This window comes from Nyctibius grandis, chromosome 5, assembly GCF_013368605.1.
Source record: "Nyctibius grandis isolate bNycGra1 chromosome 5, bNycGra1.pri, whole genome shotgun sequence".
NCBI lineage: Eukaryota > Metazoa > Chordata > Aves > Nyctibiiformes > Nyctibiidae > Nyctibius > Nyctibius grandis.
Window position 1 is genome coordinate 8,361,989 of NC_090662.1, and position 12,680 is coordinate 8,374,668.

At 49.2% G+C, this 12,680-nt stretch overlaps 1 protein-coding gene across 4 annotated transcripts in view; it reads right to left on the reverse strand.

Annotated features, from left to right (window-relative positions):
• FRMD4A (FERM domain containing 4A) overlaps window positions 1–12,680 on the reverse strand; it is a 200,609-nt gene that overhangs the window by 130,918 nt on the left and 57,011 nt on the right. For 3 of the 4 annotated variants that reach the window (XM_068400534.1, XM_068400537.1, XM_068400536.1), the window contains exon 2: window positions 12,347–12,412. In XM_068400534.1, the coding sequence (XP_068256635.1) occupies window positions 12,347–12,412 (66 nt within the window). Of the gene's footprint in view, window positions 1–5,237; window positions 5,291–12,346; window positions 12,413–12,680 lie in introns of those variants that run through there. The other variant, XM_068400538.1, reaches the window with a different exon arrangement.

The window sequence follows — 12,680 nt, forward strand, 5'->3', positions numbered from 1 at the left end:
AAGCCAATAGCCATCTCCTCTGTCCTGAAAATTAGAAAAGCTGATGATTTTTCTGATGACTTCCCGTATCGCGGCCAACATGAGTGCCACGGGCAGCCTTTCCGTGCTCGCAGCGGACGCTGTGCCCGCCTCGCTCCTTCTCCGGGCACCGAGCTCACGGGCACTCTGCCAACAGCGAGCCAGCGCGTGCCTGGGGGAGGAGGGGAAGTCGGGAAACTAAACCACCAAAGAGAGAGACAAATCCATTTTGACATCAGGTCGCCCAGAGCTTCCTCATGAGTAGGCACTTCCCTGAAATAAAGACAGAAAGGACCGACAAGCCACACACTGGAAATACGACGAAGGTTGGGGGATGGAGATTGGCTCTGTCACTTGAGGAAGGCATTTTGCACCATTTCCAAAGAGACTGGGCCTAAAAAACACACTCCTGGGCAAAGGTGGGGGGGTGGATGGGGACTGTAGAAGGAGAGGTGGGGTAGGCAGGGCTGGGAAGCACCCGGGTCTCCCTTGGGAAGGACAGTGCGGTCTCCTCGCATCCCCGTGCTGCCCGTCCCCAGCCTCCTGCCCTCTCTGCGTGGTCGCAGATATCTCCTTTCCCTTGCACACCGCAGACAGCGAGGCGAACCAGACCCAGAAACCTTTGCTGCTACCACCACAGTGCCGGATTCGGCTCCTTTTTGCTTCGTTCAGTGCCTTTGCCAGGTGTGATGCTGAAACCCATGTCTGTGTGAGCACACATGGGCTGCCCTAAACCAACCAGCCCGAATGCATCGCTGCTGGCAAACCGTTCCAGCCTCGTCCAGCTGCCGCCTGTGTTTACCTGCACAGCAAGGTAAAGGGAAAGAAAGCCACTTCCCAGTGGGATGGTAGAGCTTAAGACACATTTTGGTCATTACGTGCAATACTCCTGAGCCCAGGAGCCTCCCTCGTGGCTGAGGCTCTCACTGTGCCATGCCAAAGGAAGAGCGTTTCAGCTGAAAGCTGAGATCTTTTGTCTAAACTGCATTTGCTTGTGGCTGAAAAGGAAAGGGAAAGGGAATAGAAAACAATTTTCTATAAGCTGATCAGTGTGGCTTAGACAATCAAGCCTGGCATCTCTCATTCACTATCAACCTCGTGTTTGTAATGCACAGTCCGATGGCAGCAGTAAGGGGAAATGCTCCATCCTGAAGTGCTTGATGGGATTGCAAATGCACATTTTTTACCTTGACTTGCAAGCAAATCTGCTGTGCTGCCTTGCTCATCATCTCTGCTGAGCTACTCTCTTCTAAACTGTTCAATATCTCCTGAAATCACCTGGTACCTACGTTATTATTTTTCAAAATTGCTCGCTCAGATCATGCTATAAAAATATATTTTTCTATTTCCATTTCCATTGCCTTCCAGGAGGCAGCTTTTGTCCTGTGCCACATTTAGTGCTTTCTTACCCGAATTTACTATTTAGATTTCTTGTCCAGACAGGAGGTCATGAAAGGATGAGTCGGAGCCAAAGCAGGACTGGTCTGACCGCACAGAACCATCCACAGCGTGAACACCTACCGAAGAGCGGATTGCAGAGACTCCTTTTGCAGTCAAGGAGAGAAAGGGCCACAACTCATTTCAGATGATCCATTTTAGGATGAGCTCAGCTGTGCCCTACAAGTGCCCTCGTCTCTCCACCACCTGTAAAGGCTTAGCTCAGGCACAGACACCCACGCTGTACGTGCTTAAGTTAAATGAGATGAATCTCACTGCTGTCTGCCATGAAGCGAATCAGGCAGGTGCTCAGGCAAGCCAGGACCTGAGGCGAGGGATGGGATGTGGCACCAACACAAGGGCTGGTCTACCATGAAGGAGCAGCAGCAGAGAGCAGAAGGAGCTCTATGCACTTCAGCCCCATCATCCTGCTGCTAAACCCAATTTATTTCCACCTTTGTGGTTGGTGGTGCCCTGTGGCTGAGCCCTGCAGTCACCCCAGGGAGGGGGACACTGGGTTGTCCATGGCTGGAGCAGCATCTCATGGGCTACAATGATGTATTTCATAGCCACTGTCGGACACTCGCAGGCTGGCCCAGGCACAAACAAAAGCTCCACTGAAGCCACGGAGCAGCTGAGCCAGGCAGAAACAATAGTGAATTTTTGAATTTCTCCCAAGTAATTGTGAGTGAGATGCTTCCTCTGTAACAGAGCCATTAGACGCTGGATGTGCCATTCCTGTACCGCTGTATGGGGTGGGAGGTCACCAGGACAATTTAAATTGCTGATGCTCTACAAAACATTAGGAATTAACTCAGCGGAAAGGGAAGAGCCTTCTCCCTTCACCAGATGTTTTACTGGGATAGTCACCAGCTCCCCCTGTAAGTTTGAAAAGCTCCATTTGTACTCAAAATTAAGGGTATTTGACAAATTTTAGCAGAACAACTGAAAAAGATTACTGAATATTTTCACCCACATTTGGCCAGCTGTAAAGAATATCCAGCTCTCAGCGTACGCAGTATGAATAAACATATGTCCTCAGCTTATCTCTCTCCTGACAGCTCATGGGTAGCTCCCCAGCCTGTATTAGTTTAAATGCAATTTATTCTGGAAGACTGATAATAGGGATATTGATTATGCAGGCCCTTGGAAAACACATCCTCATTTCACCCTGCGGAGAAGCAGGATTGCTGTTCCCTGTTTACTTTCTTACGGGGCCGTAAGCACTTTGCTGTGGGAGTCTGTTCCCTGAGGCTCCTAACGTGGCACCTGGTAGACGTGCAAGGCTGGGTTATGTGGGTCTCAGGGCACAAAAGGATGGAACTTGCTCTCAGCCCTGTTCAGAAACCAGCACGCAGCTTGGAAAGAAGGGAACGCACAGCATTACTGTGCCAGACAAGCGTCATGCCCTCCAGTTAACCTCCTCAAGACACAGAAGTACCTCTGCCACAGGCAAGGTCAGCCCTGGCCTGACTTGTTCTCTGGGGTTACTTTGCTCCCAGCGGCAATTGCCCCCTGCCTCCACTTGTCCCATCTTCTGCTAGTGCTCCTCCCATGCCAATGCTGACCCGCAGGCAGCTGAGGAACAAATCTGGAGGGACTGAGCTATCCCTGCTGGGTTTCATTAATTTCCCCTCTTGCCTTTCCTAGATGCAGCTTTGCTTTCTCCAGAGCTGCTTGACCAGATTGACCTTTGCTGCACGTGCAGATCCCCACGGAGTCTCCTCATGCTCCCTGTCCTTCTGGGCTCACTGCTGATCCCTTCCCTGGAGCTGTGCACCCTACTTGACCTCTTCAAATCCTGCTCCTGGTGAACCTCGCCGACTAGCATGACCTGCCAGCTTGCTCCTCACAGCCTGCCTTGCTGGCATCTGACCTTAGAGCATGTTCTTCTCTGGCAAGGCCATCCCTTGAGTGCCATCTGTAGTACAGGGGTTGTGTCCATTCTCACGGAGCATTGTGGTCACCCATGGTGAGCTCAAGGGAGCCTGGAGCACCCAGCATACCTGGGAGCTTCTGGGCTGGGACCAGCCTCTCAGGGTCAGCACTACTGCATTGGCCTTGCTGGAGCCCAGCCAGGGTGCATAGCAGAGGCTCTTCCACCCCTAGTTTCTGAGTCCCGCTCAGGATTTCCCTCTGAGATGCTCATTCCACCTCCTGTCCCAAATCCCTTCAGTTTTGCCCTCGTAATTGAGCCTTTCCACCTCCACTCTTCCTGAGATCCCTCTTGGCTCTTAAGCAGAATTGTTCACTCCCCACCTCTACACATCAAATTTCTTTCTCTTCTTCTTCTGTGCTCTTCCATTTCCATTTCCCATCAAACACCTTCCCCTCCAGGCTTGACTTCCATGGGCTTCTGGGTTTACTGGAGCCTAAGCTGAGAAATGAACCCCAGAGCTACAGCCCTCCAGCCTGACACCAGATGCTCTGTAGGCCACGGATGGTGGTGGTGGATGCTTTTGGAGGGAATTAGCGAGGCTCTGTAGAGCAGCTCAACACAGCCATGCCTTGCAGGCTGAAAGGCTGGGTTTGAGAGCAGACCTGGCTCTCCTGGTCCATTTTTCATTTATCCATTAATCCAGTCTAAGGCAACATCTAGGTATCGTGCAACAACCTTGTCTGCAGGAGGTGCACTGAGTGGGAAAGCCAACAACGCTCCCAGCACACATTCCCCTCAGAGCAATGCTAAACATATTTTCCTAATGCTATTTTTCAGTAAAGAGCCAACTTTTCAGCAGAAAAGCTCTAAACTCACAGCTCACTGGCCGCTCAGTGAGACCACAGACCTGAATCTCTGGTCCAGGCTCCCACCTCACATTGTGCAGAGCAGTCTCTCCTCCATCTCTCCACATCCTGCGATGACTGAATCCAGCCGTACATTTGCCCCATTTGCAGTCACGCTTGCTGTATTTAAGATGATCAAAACTCTCAAACAGGGACCAAGAGGCAGTGGGAGGCTGGAAGGAGTCTTTCCTGCAGGAGAGAGATGGCTTCACACCGCTCATCTCCCAGGAGCCACAGGCTGTGGAGGGGGAATTGTGTGGTTTGTCCTGGTGATGTAAATCCCACCTCAGACACTTCTACAGCTCCCAAGTTGATCCAAAGCTGTGGACCTCAATAATTTTTAATGCTGAAGATGTTCAAAAATCTACTTTGCAGTTTTCCAAACGCTTACTGAGCTGGACTACAGTCTTACTCTTGCTGTAGTAAATCAGGATTTGTTTTTGGAATCAGACTTATACCAGAGTCCTAGCATTGCAGTTAGGGAAAATAAGGCCTCCTTTCCAGAAGGCAGAGCTGAGCACCCCTTCATCTCCAACCCATTTTAAATTATGATCCAAATCCAATTTCTGTACATTTTCCTCCGTGCAAGGGAGTAGATCTTGCCAGATTCCTAGTAGAAAACTCCACTCAAGTTCAGCCTGGTCTCCAGTTATTTATCTGCCCTACAGAAAACATACTTTTTTTTTTGGAAAGGAGCAACACACCAACCCACAACCTACAAAGACACTCAGAGGACAGTTGCCAAGCCACTGCTGAGCCCTTGCATTAAGGCAAAGGAATAATTTCCAGCTGCTTCATTGCAGGTATGGAGAAGCTGGGTGAGAAGTGGGGAAGCAAGGAGCCTCCCTCTGACACTCACCAAGGGCATCATTGCCAGCCCATCCCAGCTCTCCATGCCCTATAGGACATGCCCTATAAGCAACCCCAGCAATATATTCACCGTGCTGCTCCTGCAAGGGTGTAAGGGAGGGCAGCGGGGCTGGCAGGGCAGTACTCACCCTCTTGCCTGCTCCTGCCTCCTTGATCCTAGTCCAGCACTGGCTGCTGCTGCCTTCCACAGCGATGGTTAAAAGCGCTTTTGGAGCAGAGCCTGCAAGCACTGCAGGGAACCGTGCTGCCTCTCCCGCGCGGCGAGGATGGCTACTGGCACCCAAACGTCTCCATTTACGGTCAGGGCCGCACGGCTGCATTTCTGCATCAGCCCGGAGCTGGTGCTTTTAAAGGGATCGCCAGTTTTGGCAGTGGAGCAGGGCTAGACCCCATTTTTCTGCAATTTTTTGTGGCTTCTCAGGGGAGATTCAGCTCATCATGGGTCTTGTTTTACCCACTGTGAGGATGGGATATGTTGCTGTGGTCCTCATGCAAAACCTCTACCCAGAATTAGACAGCTTCTCCCCAATAGCAGGAAGGTGCCATCACAGAATGGTTGGGGTTAGAAGGGTCCTCTGGAGATCATCTAATCCAACCCCCTGCCAAAGCAGGGTCACCCAGAGCGCGTTGCACAGGGTCACGTCCAGGTGGGTTTTGAATATCTCCAGAGAAGGAGACTCCACAACCTCTCTGGGCAGCCTGTTCCAGTGCTCTGTCACCCTCAAAGGAAAGAAGTTTTTCCTCATATTGAGATGGAACTTCCCATGTTTCAGTTTGTGCCCGTTACCCCTTGTCCTGTCACTGTGCACCACTGAGAAGAGTCTGTCCCCCTCCTCTTGACACCCACCCCTAAGGTATTTGTAAGTATTGATAAGATCCCTCCCTCACTCTTCTCTTCTCCAGACTAAACAGACCCAGCTCCCTCAGCCTCTCCTCATAAGAGAGATGCTCCAGTCCTCTGATCATCTTTGTAGCCCTCCGCTGGACTCTCTCCAGTAGTTCCTTGTCATTCTTGAACTGGGGGGCCCAGAACTGCACACAGTTACTCCAGGTGTGGCCTCACTAGGGCAGTGTAGAGGGGGAGGAGAACCTCCCTCAACCTGCTGGCCACACTCTTCCTCATGCACCCCAGGACACCATTGGCTGGGCACATTGCTGGCTCATGGTGAACTTGTTGTGCACCTCAGTACCATTCTCAGTACCTCCTGAAGGGGAACCTTTGCTCACTGTGCCAGCCCAGGTAACCAACCCGCTTATTGGCATACAAAAGTGAGGAAGCAAGAAAACGTGGGTAAACCCCCATTGATTGCAAATTCCTGACGATGAGCAATACTGAAAATAGTGCAAAAACTCTAACAGCATCTTGGGAGGAGAGGGGAACATTTTATTTCTCCCTCTAACCATTATTAGTGGAGTTTTTTCTCTCCAAAGATGCTGTATGTTCCCCAGGACAGCATGCCTCAGCCTGGCCCCAGCGAGGCTGAGCCTGGAGGAGCAAGGGACACTGGTGTGCTCTGAACGGAGCATCTCCACCAGGACAGCCACGCTGGTGACAGCCATCCATACGGCAGGGAGTCACCAGCCCACGAGGCGTCTCGCCAGCCCGGCGTTGGCTCATATCTACTAGTGTCTCCCAGTCTGGCTTGGAGGCAGTTCCTGGAGGTGAGTTGCCAAAGCATGGCAGGCATGCTGGAGACAAGTCCTGGGCTCCTGAAGGATTCCTAACCCACTCAAATCAGAGTTGGTGCACAAGGCAAAAAGGTTGTAAAGGGAAGTTCTGCACATCCCATTAATTTTGGCTGTACGCATACACGTATCACTATTAATGTGTTTTCGGATGCACTTGCATCTCAACCAGCAGACACAAACGCTGCAAGCTTCCCTAGCTTACCCCGAGCTGTTTGGGTAGCAAGAGTTACTTAAGAAGTGGTAACATGGACATCCAGGTGGGTTAACCACCCAAATACCTATGGACAAGCATGGTTGCTGACCTCCACATCTCTCCCTGGCTCTTCCAAATCAGGCTCAGTGCTCCTCAGGGAGAAGGTTAGAAACAAAAAGCCCAGTTATTCCCTACAATCAAATTTCAGAGCCCTCCACACCCCATAGACGGCTCTGCTGTGAGCCTTGGATGAGCTCCATTTCTACAATAACTCTTCCAGAGAGAAAGAATTAGGAGGCTTAACACTTTTGGATGACAGTTGCCGGAGCTGCTGTCAGATAACAGGCACAGGCAGCCGGCACGGGAGTCGGGAGTGAGACAGGCCGCCTGACTCAGCCAGCCCGGAAAAAAGCCGTGTTTATAAAAACCCACATGAAAAGGAACTTATTGCCAATTACGCAAAAGTCTTTAAATAAAGCAACGCAAACCTTTCATGTGCAGCAGACAAATGACACACGGTCACAGGGAAATAATATAACGGATAGGGAGGCTGAGAGCGGGGAATGTGAGCAAATCCATTTTCCAGAAGCAAGAAAGGGGACTTGCTCGCTGAAAAGGATTAGCTGGATAAAGCCAAACACTTTAAAAAAACCCCCTATGTTAGAAACTAAACATGCATTAAACAGAAACAGGAAAAAAACCCCAGATTGTAAGAAGATCCAAGGAGCCACGCTCTGCTCCTGCTCAGAAGGAAAATGCTGTCAAAAAAATATCCTGTGTAAACTCGCCACACACCCCAAATCATCAACAGGCATCTATCAAATGAAACACATACCAAATGCAACTCTTCTTCCTAATCCCAAGTCAAACAGGCTTTGAGTTTCAGACCCTCAGGAGGAGATTTCCATATGATCCTCCTCTGTCTCTGTTTATGATTAGCCCTTCTAAATTTCAGAATTTATCTGACACAACACATTGGGGAGGGCTTTCTTTTATCTGCAAAGCCTGTGTTTCTGCTTTTCCTTAGCTGCTGCTCTACCACTCCGCAGCCGCTCAACCTGGGAGAAAAAGACTTCAGTCAAGACCCTTTGATTGACTAAACCCAGGATCACTTTCCTGATGGTGGTAACTCCAAGTCCTTGCATTACGTGCCAACACCGAAACAAGCCAGCATTCACAGAAGGGGTTATAAATGGTGCCTCTGAGCCAAAAATCTTACTTTTGGGGCTCAGTAATGCAAATAGAATGTACGTGCGTGGGGGGTCCCACTGGCAATAGCTGTGTGGCCAGTCTGAGGGGGTCTTTGTAGATTTGGGAGGGAATTTGTGGTGGTGAAACATTTCAATCTGGTCTGGCGGAGCTGTCACACAGATCCAAGGCTGACTCCTGCGAGGAACTGCAGGAGCAGAGTTACCACTTGCCGTCCTCCTGCAGCCTGAGGTATGGTCCTCGTTACCCATTAATTGATATGTTTCGAACGACATATTCATAAACCCCTGAGTCTAATCACAGCTAATTCGCAGACAAAAAAGGGAGTACATTTGCTTAATACACTGCAAACACTGAGATCGTTCCCAGATGCATCTGTTTCTGCCCAGCAGTACTCGAGGCAGCAAGAGACGAAATAATTCCAGCTCCCCAGAGTCACCGGCCTAAGCAGTTTCAAGATGCTCCAGGGGCCCTCTTCTATTCGTTCGAGGGAGCTGTACACGTCTCCCTCCTTCGATCAGACCGAGCTTCTTCTGCTGTTGTTTTTCCACACCAAAATACAGCTTTCATAGAAGCATAGAATTGTTTTGGTTGGAAAGGACGTTTAAGACCATCGAGTCCAACCGTTAACCCAGCACTGCCAAGTCCACCACCAAACCATGTCCCTGAGCACCACATCTACTCGTCTTTTAAATCCCTCCAGGGATGGTGACTCCACGACTTCCCTGGGCAGCCTATTCCAATGCTTGACAACCCGTTTGGTGAAGAAATTTTTCCTGCTATCCAATCTAAACCTCCCCTGGCGCAACCTGAGGCCGTTTCCTCTCGTCCTATCTTTGTTACTTGGGAGAAGAGACCGACCCCCACCTCGCTACAACCTCCTTTCAGGTACTTGTATACAGCAATAAGGTCTCCCCTCAGCCTCCTTTTCTCCAGACTAAACAACCCCAGTTCCCTCATCCGCTCCTCATCACACTTCTGCTCTAGACCCTTCACCAGCTTTGTTGCCCTCCTCTGGACTCGCTCCAGCATCTCAATGTCTTTCTTGTAGTGAGGGGCCCAAAACTGAACACAGTATTCGAGGTGTGGCTTCACCGGTGCCAAGCACAGGGGGACTATTCCATTCAAGCAGCAGGATCCCCAAACCCTTCTCTAAGCAGTGCACTCGATACAGCACACACAAGCACTGCAAGGCTGTGTAAAGCCAGATCCAGGTGAGGACGGTGTTTTGATCTCACCCACGGCAGAGAAATCAGTTCTACCGATTCCCAGTGGTCTCTCCTAAACTTGCCATAGGAGTGTGCAATTAGCTATGGAAAGCTTCCAGGAAAGGCTGAGGTTGGTGGGAAGGAGGAAATTTCACACGAGAATTTGAGAGCCTGGCTCCCGGGCGATTCAGCCAACGCAGGTCTAGATGCTAAGGCCCAACAGAGCTATGGAGGAACCTCTCTCACAGCAAATCAGCCCTCCATTTCAGCCTGTGGCAAGATCTCCACAGAAAAATACAGCTTTGAAGTGAGAGCCAGAAGCTCGGGGTTGGATGAACATTTTATTTCCAGCTTCTTATTCAGTTCAGCTGTGAGATAAGCCAATAATAAACATAATGGTGCTCAGAAATTACAAAACAACTTTTATCTGAAATCTCAGCACAAGTTACAAGCAGTATGGGTCAGCTGAAGAGATTTCCCCTGGTGAAGTGCACGTTGCTCCCAGAGGGAGCCTAGTTGATTTGGAACATGTCAGGGCAAAGCACTACTCATCTGGGTGGCATCAGCCTGCTCCTGCCCCAAGTGGAGCAGCCCTAGGACCACCCCAAAGCCAGAGGCTTTGTCTATACTTTACAGGCAGGCAAACCTCACCAGAGGAGGTTTAGATCGGATATCAGGAAAAATTTCTTCACTGAAAGGGTTGTCAAGCATTGGAACAGGCTGCCCAGGGAAGTGGTGGAGTCACCATCCCTGGAGGTATTTAAAGGATGAGTAGATGTGGTGCTTAGGGACATGGTTTGGTGGTGGACTTGGCAGTGCTGGGTTAATGGTTAGACTCGATGATCTTAAAGGTCCTTTCCAACCAAAACTATTCTATTCTATTCTATTCTATTCTATTCTATTCTATTCTATTCTATTCTATTCTATTCTATAGTGTTGTGCCCACATCCACAAAGAGTATCAGTATTGGAGACACACTTGAATCCAAACATCCTCTTCCTCTGTCCTCTGCTCCACCCAAAAACAATTTATTTACTATCGCCCAGAGCATAGGCTACCTAACAGCATTGAAAAGCCTCCTTTAACCAGAAAAGCATCTGAGATGCCTCAGTGGACAATCCTGTACATGTATGGGCATGGTGCTGCTCAGAGAGCTGGGTCAACCTGCATGCAACAGATGTTACTGCTTTTTCTGGGTATGAATTTTTCATAATCAAACCTCCTGGGTTTCCCCATTCATGTGTTACTTGCAAACAGTGAAACAATTTATTGTACGAATAAAATTCAGCCATGGGTCACTTAAAAACTAGTTAGTGTGATTTACAGAGCAATTCCCTTCCTATATTGATCACTAGAAATTCCCATTGAAGGTGTGACCAAACAGTTAAAAAAACCCCCATGTGATATTGTTTCCGCTTGCTCAGAAATGGACACAGAGCTTGTCAAATCAGCCTCTTCAACTGTCATCTTCACGTGTTTTTTTTGGTGTTATTGATAAAAACCCAAATAAGCAGGTTGGCCAGGGCAGCTCATATGGATTTCCCACAGTATATTTTAAACAGTGATTATTAATGTTGTGAGCAGTGCTTTAGCAGAGCTCTTCTCCAATAGTCCATTAATTTTTCATTGAACTGAGAAAAATTTAAAAAGGAATTTATATGAAGTAGGAAGCCAAGCGCTGCATCCTTGTGATGAAGGTGGCTGAACTTCCCCCAGCTGCCTGTGAAGCCTCAGTGAGCCCAGCGCAGCCTGGTGCAGAGATGCTCGCTGTGCAGAGACCATGGGTATGGTGTTTTGTTTTAATTAGTCATCTTAATTTAGGTGTTCTCATTCCAGTCCTGGCCTGGCTCGTTCATGGTAATCCAGGCGCTCTTTGACCGCATCGAACGTCACGGGGAGCTGAAGGTTTTCACCTCCTCCATGACTATGTACTTGAAAAAACATTAGCCATTAACATTTTGTTACTGGTGTTTTTAAGCAACTTTCCAGAAAGCGAGGCTGAATGTTCTTCCGGTGATTCAAGTCATCTTCAGAAATCCCCATTCAGGTTTGCCTGTGCTGGGCAGGATCCTGCCCGGCTCCCAGCTTATCAGCTGCAGCTGGGGGATTTGGGCTCTATGGGAAGTTTCATTTCCTGCTCCTTGGGCTGCCTGTAGCCAGTGCCCGAAGCCTTTGTAAAAGGAAAGACATTCTTCTAATTCTTTTTATTAACCCGTTAGTGGTCTCCGAGACATGAGCCAAAAGTGTCAGAAAAGCCCAGCATGCTACAGCTTCCATCAGCCCATCATTACACAGACAGCACCAGACTCTCATTTTTCCTGAATTTCCATTTTTTTAAAAAAATAAAAAATAAGACAGATGGAGAACAGGCTTATTTTAATGCATGGTTGTGTTTGATACATGATTTACAACCTCTGCAACCAACGTCTCAGGCAATGGTGGCACAACCACTGCAGCCTTTTCTGCTGCCAGTTGCACTCCCGGCACTGGTGGGTGCTTGGGGCACAGCCACCTCCAGCGTGGAGCCTGGCATCGTACCCCAGCAACTTAGGATGGGAACTAAAGGAGATAAAAACAAATGCTGGAGGTATCTGAAGCAGATGAAATACTTTTCTCAAAGCTAAGCAATGCCTCAAAAAATAGCTAAGTGATATAGTAACAGTGTCAAAAATGACCAGAGCTGCTTTTCTCTCTCACTGGCATTGACCAGGACCATTTTGACACAGAATAAAGAAAATTATGTGTTGAATTAGTCCTTCCTACAGATATATCTTTGCAGATTCTCCTCACCCAGCACTAAAGCAACTTCCCCGAGCTCTGCAGGCAATCATGGCGTGAAGCTGCAGAGAAAACCAGCTGAAAACCCTTTTATCACCCTGTCCTGGTGAAAATCTCCAGCCGTAGTGAACTATCACACGGTGAAGCGTGCAGTTCCTACCTGAACGAGGAGCTCCAGCTTTCTGTCGTCAAGGAGGTGCACTTGGCATCTGCGGCCCTCCGTCATCTGCAAGAGAGAAGAGGCACGTGTGTCAGGGCGCTCGGCCTCCCAGCTCAGCACGCGGCTGCTGCTTTCCCCAGCGCAAGCTGGAGGTTTTCGTTCGCTGTGGTACTTTCATTTTGTGTTGTTTGTTTTGTTTTTTTTAATTAATCCCCTTTCTTTTGTCACCGGGGGAAAAAGAAAAGGCTGGAAGGAGAAGAAGAAAAGCCACCCCAATAGCTGTCATGGAGCAGCGTGTGGCGTCTGCTTGGATGCAGCTGCCAGAAGGAGGTAG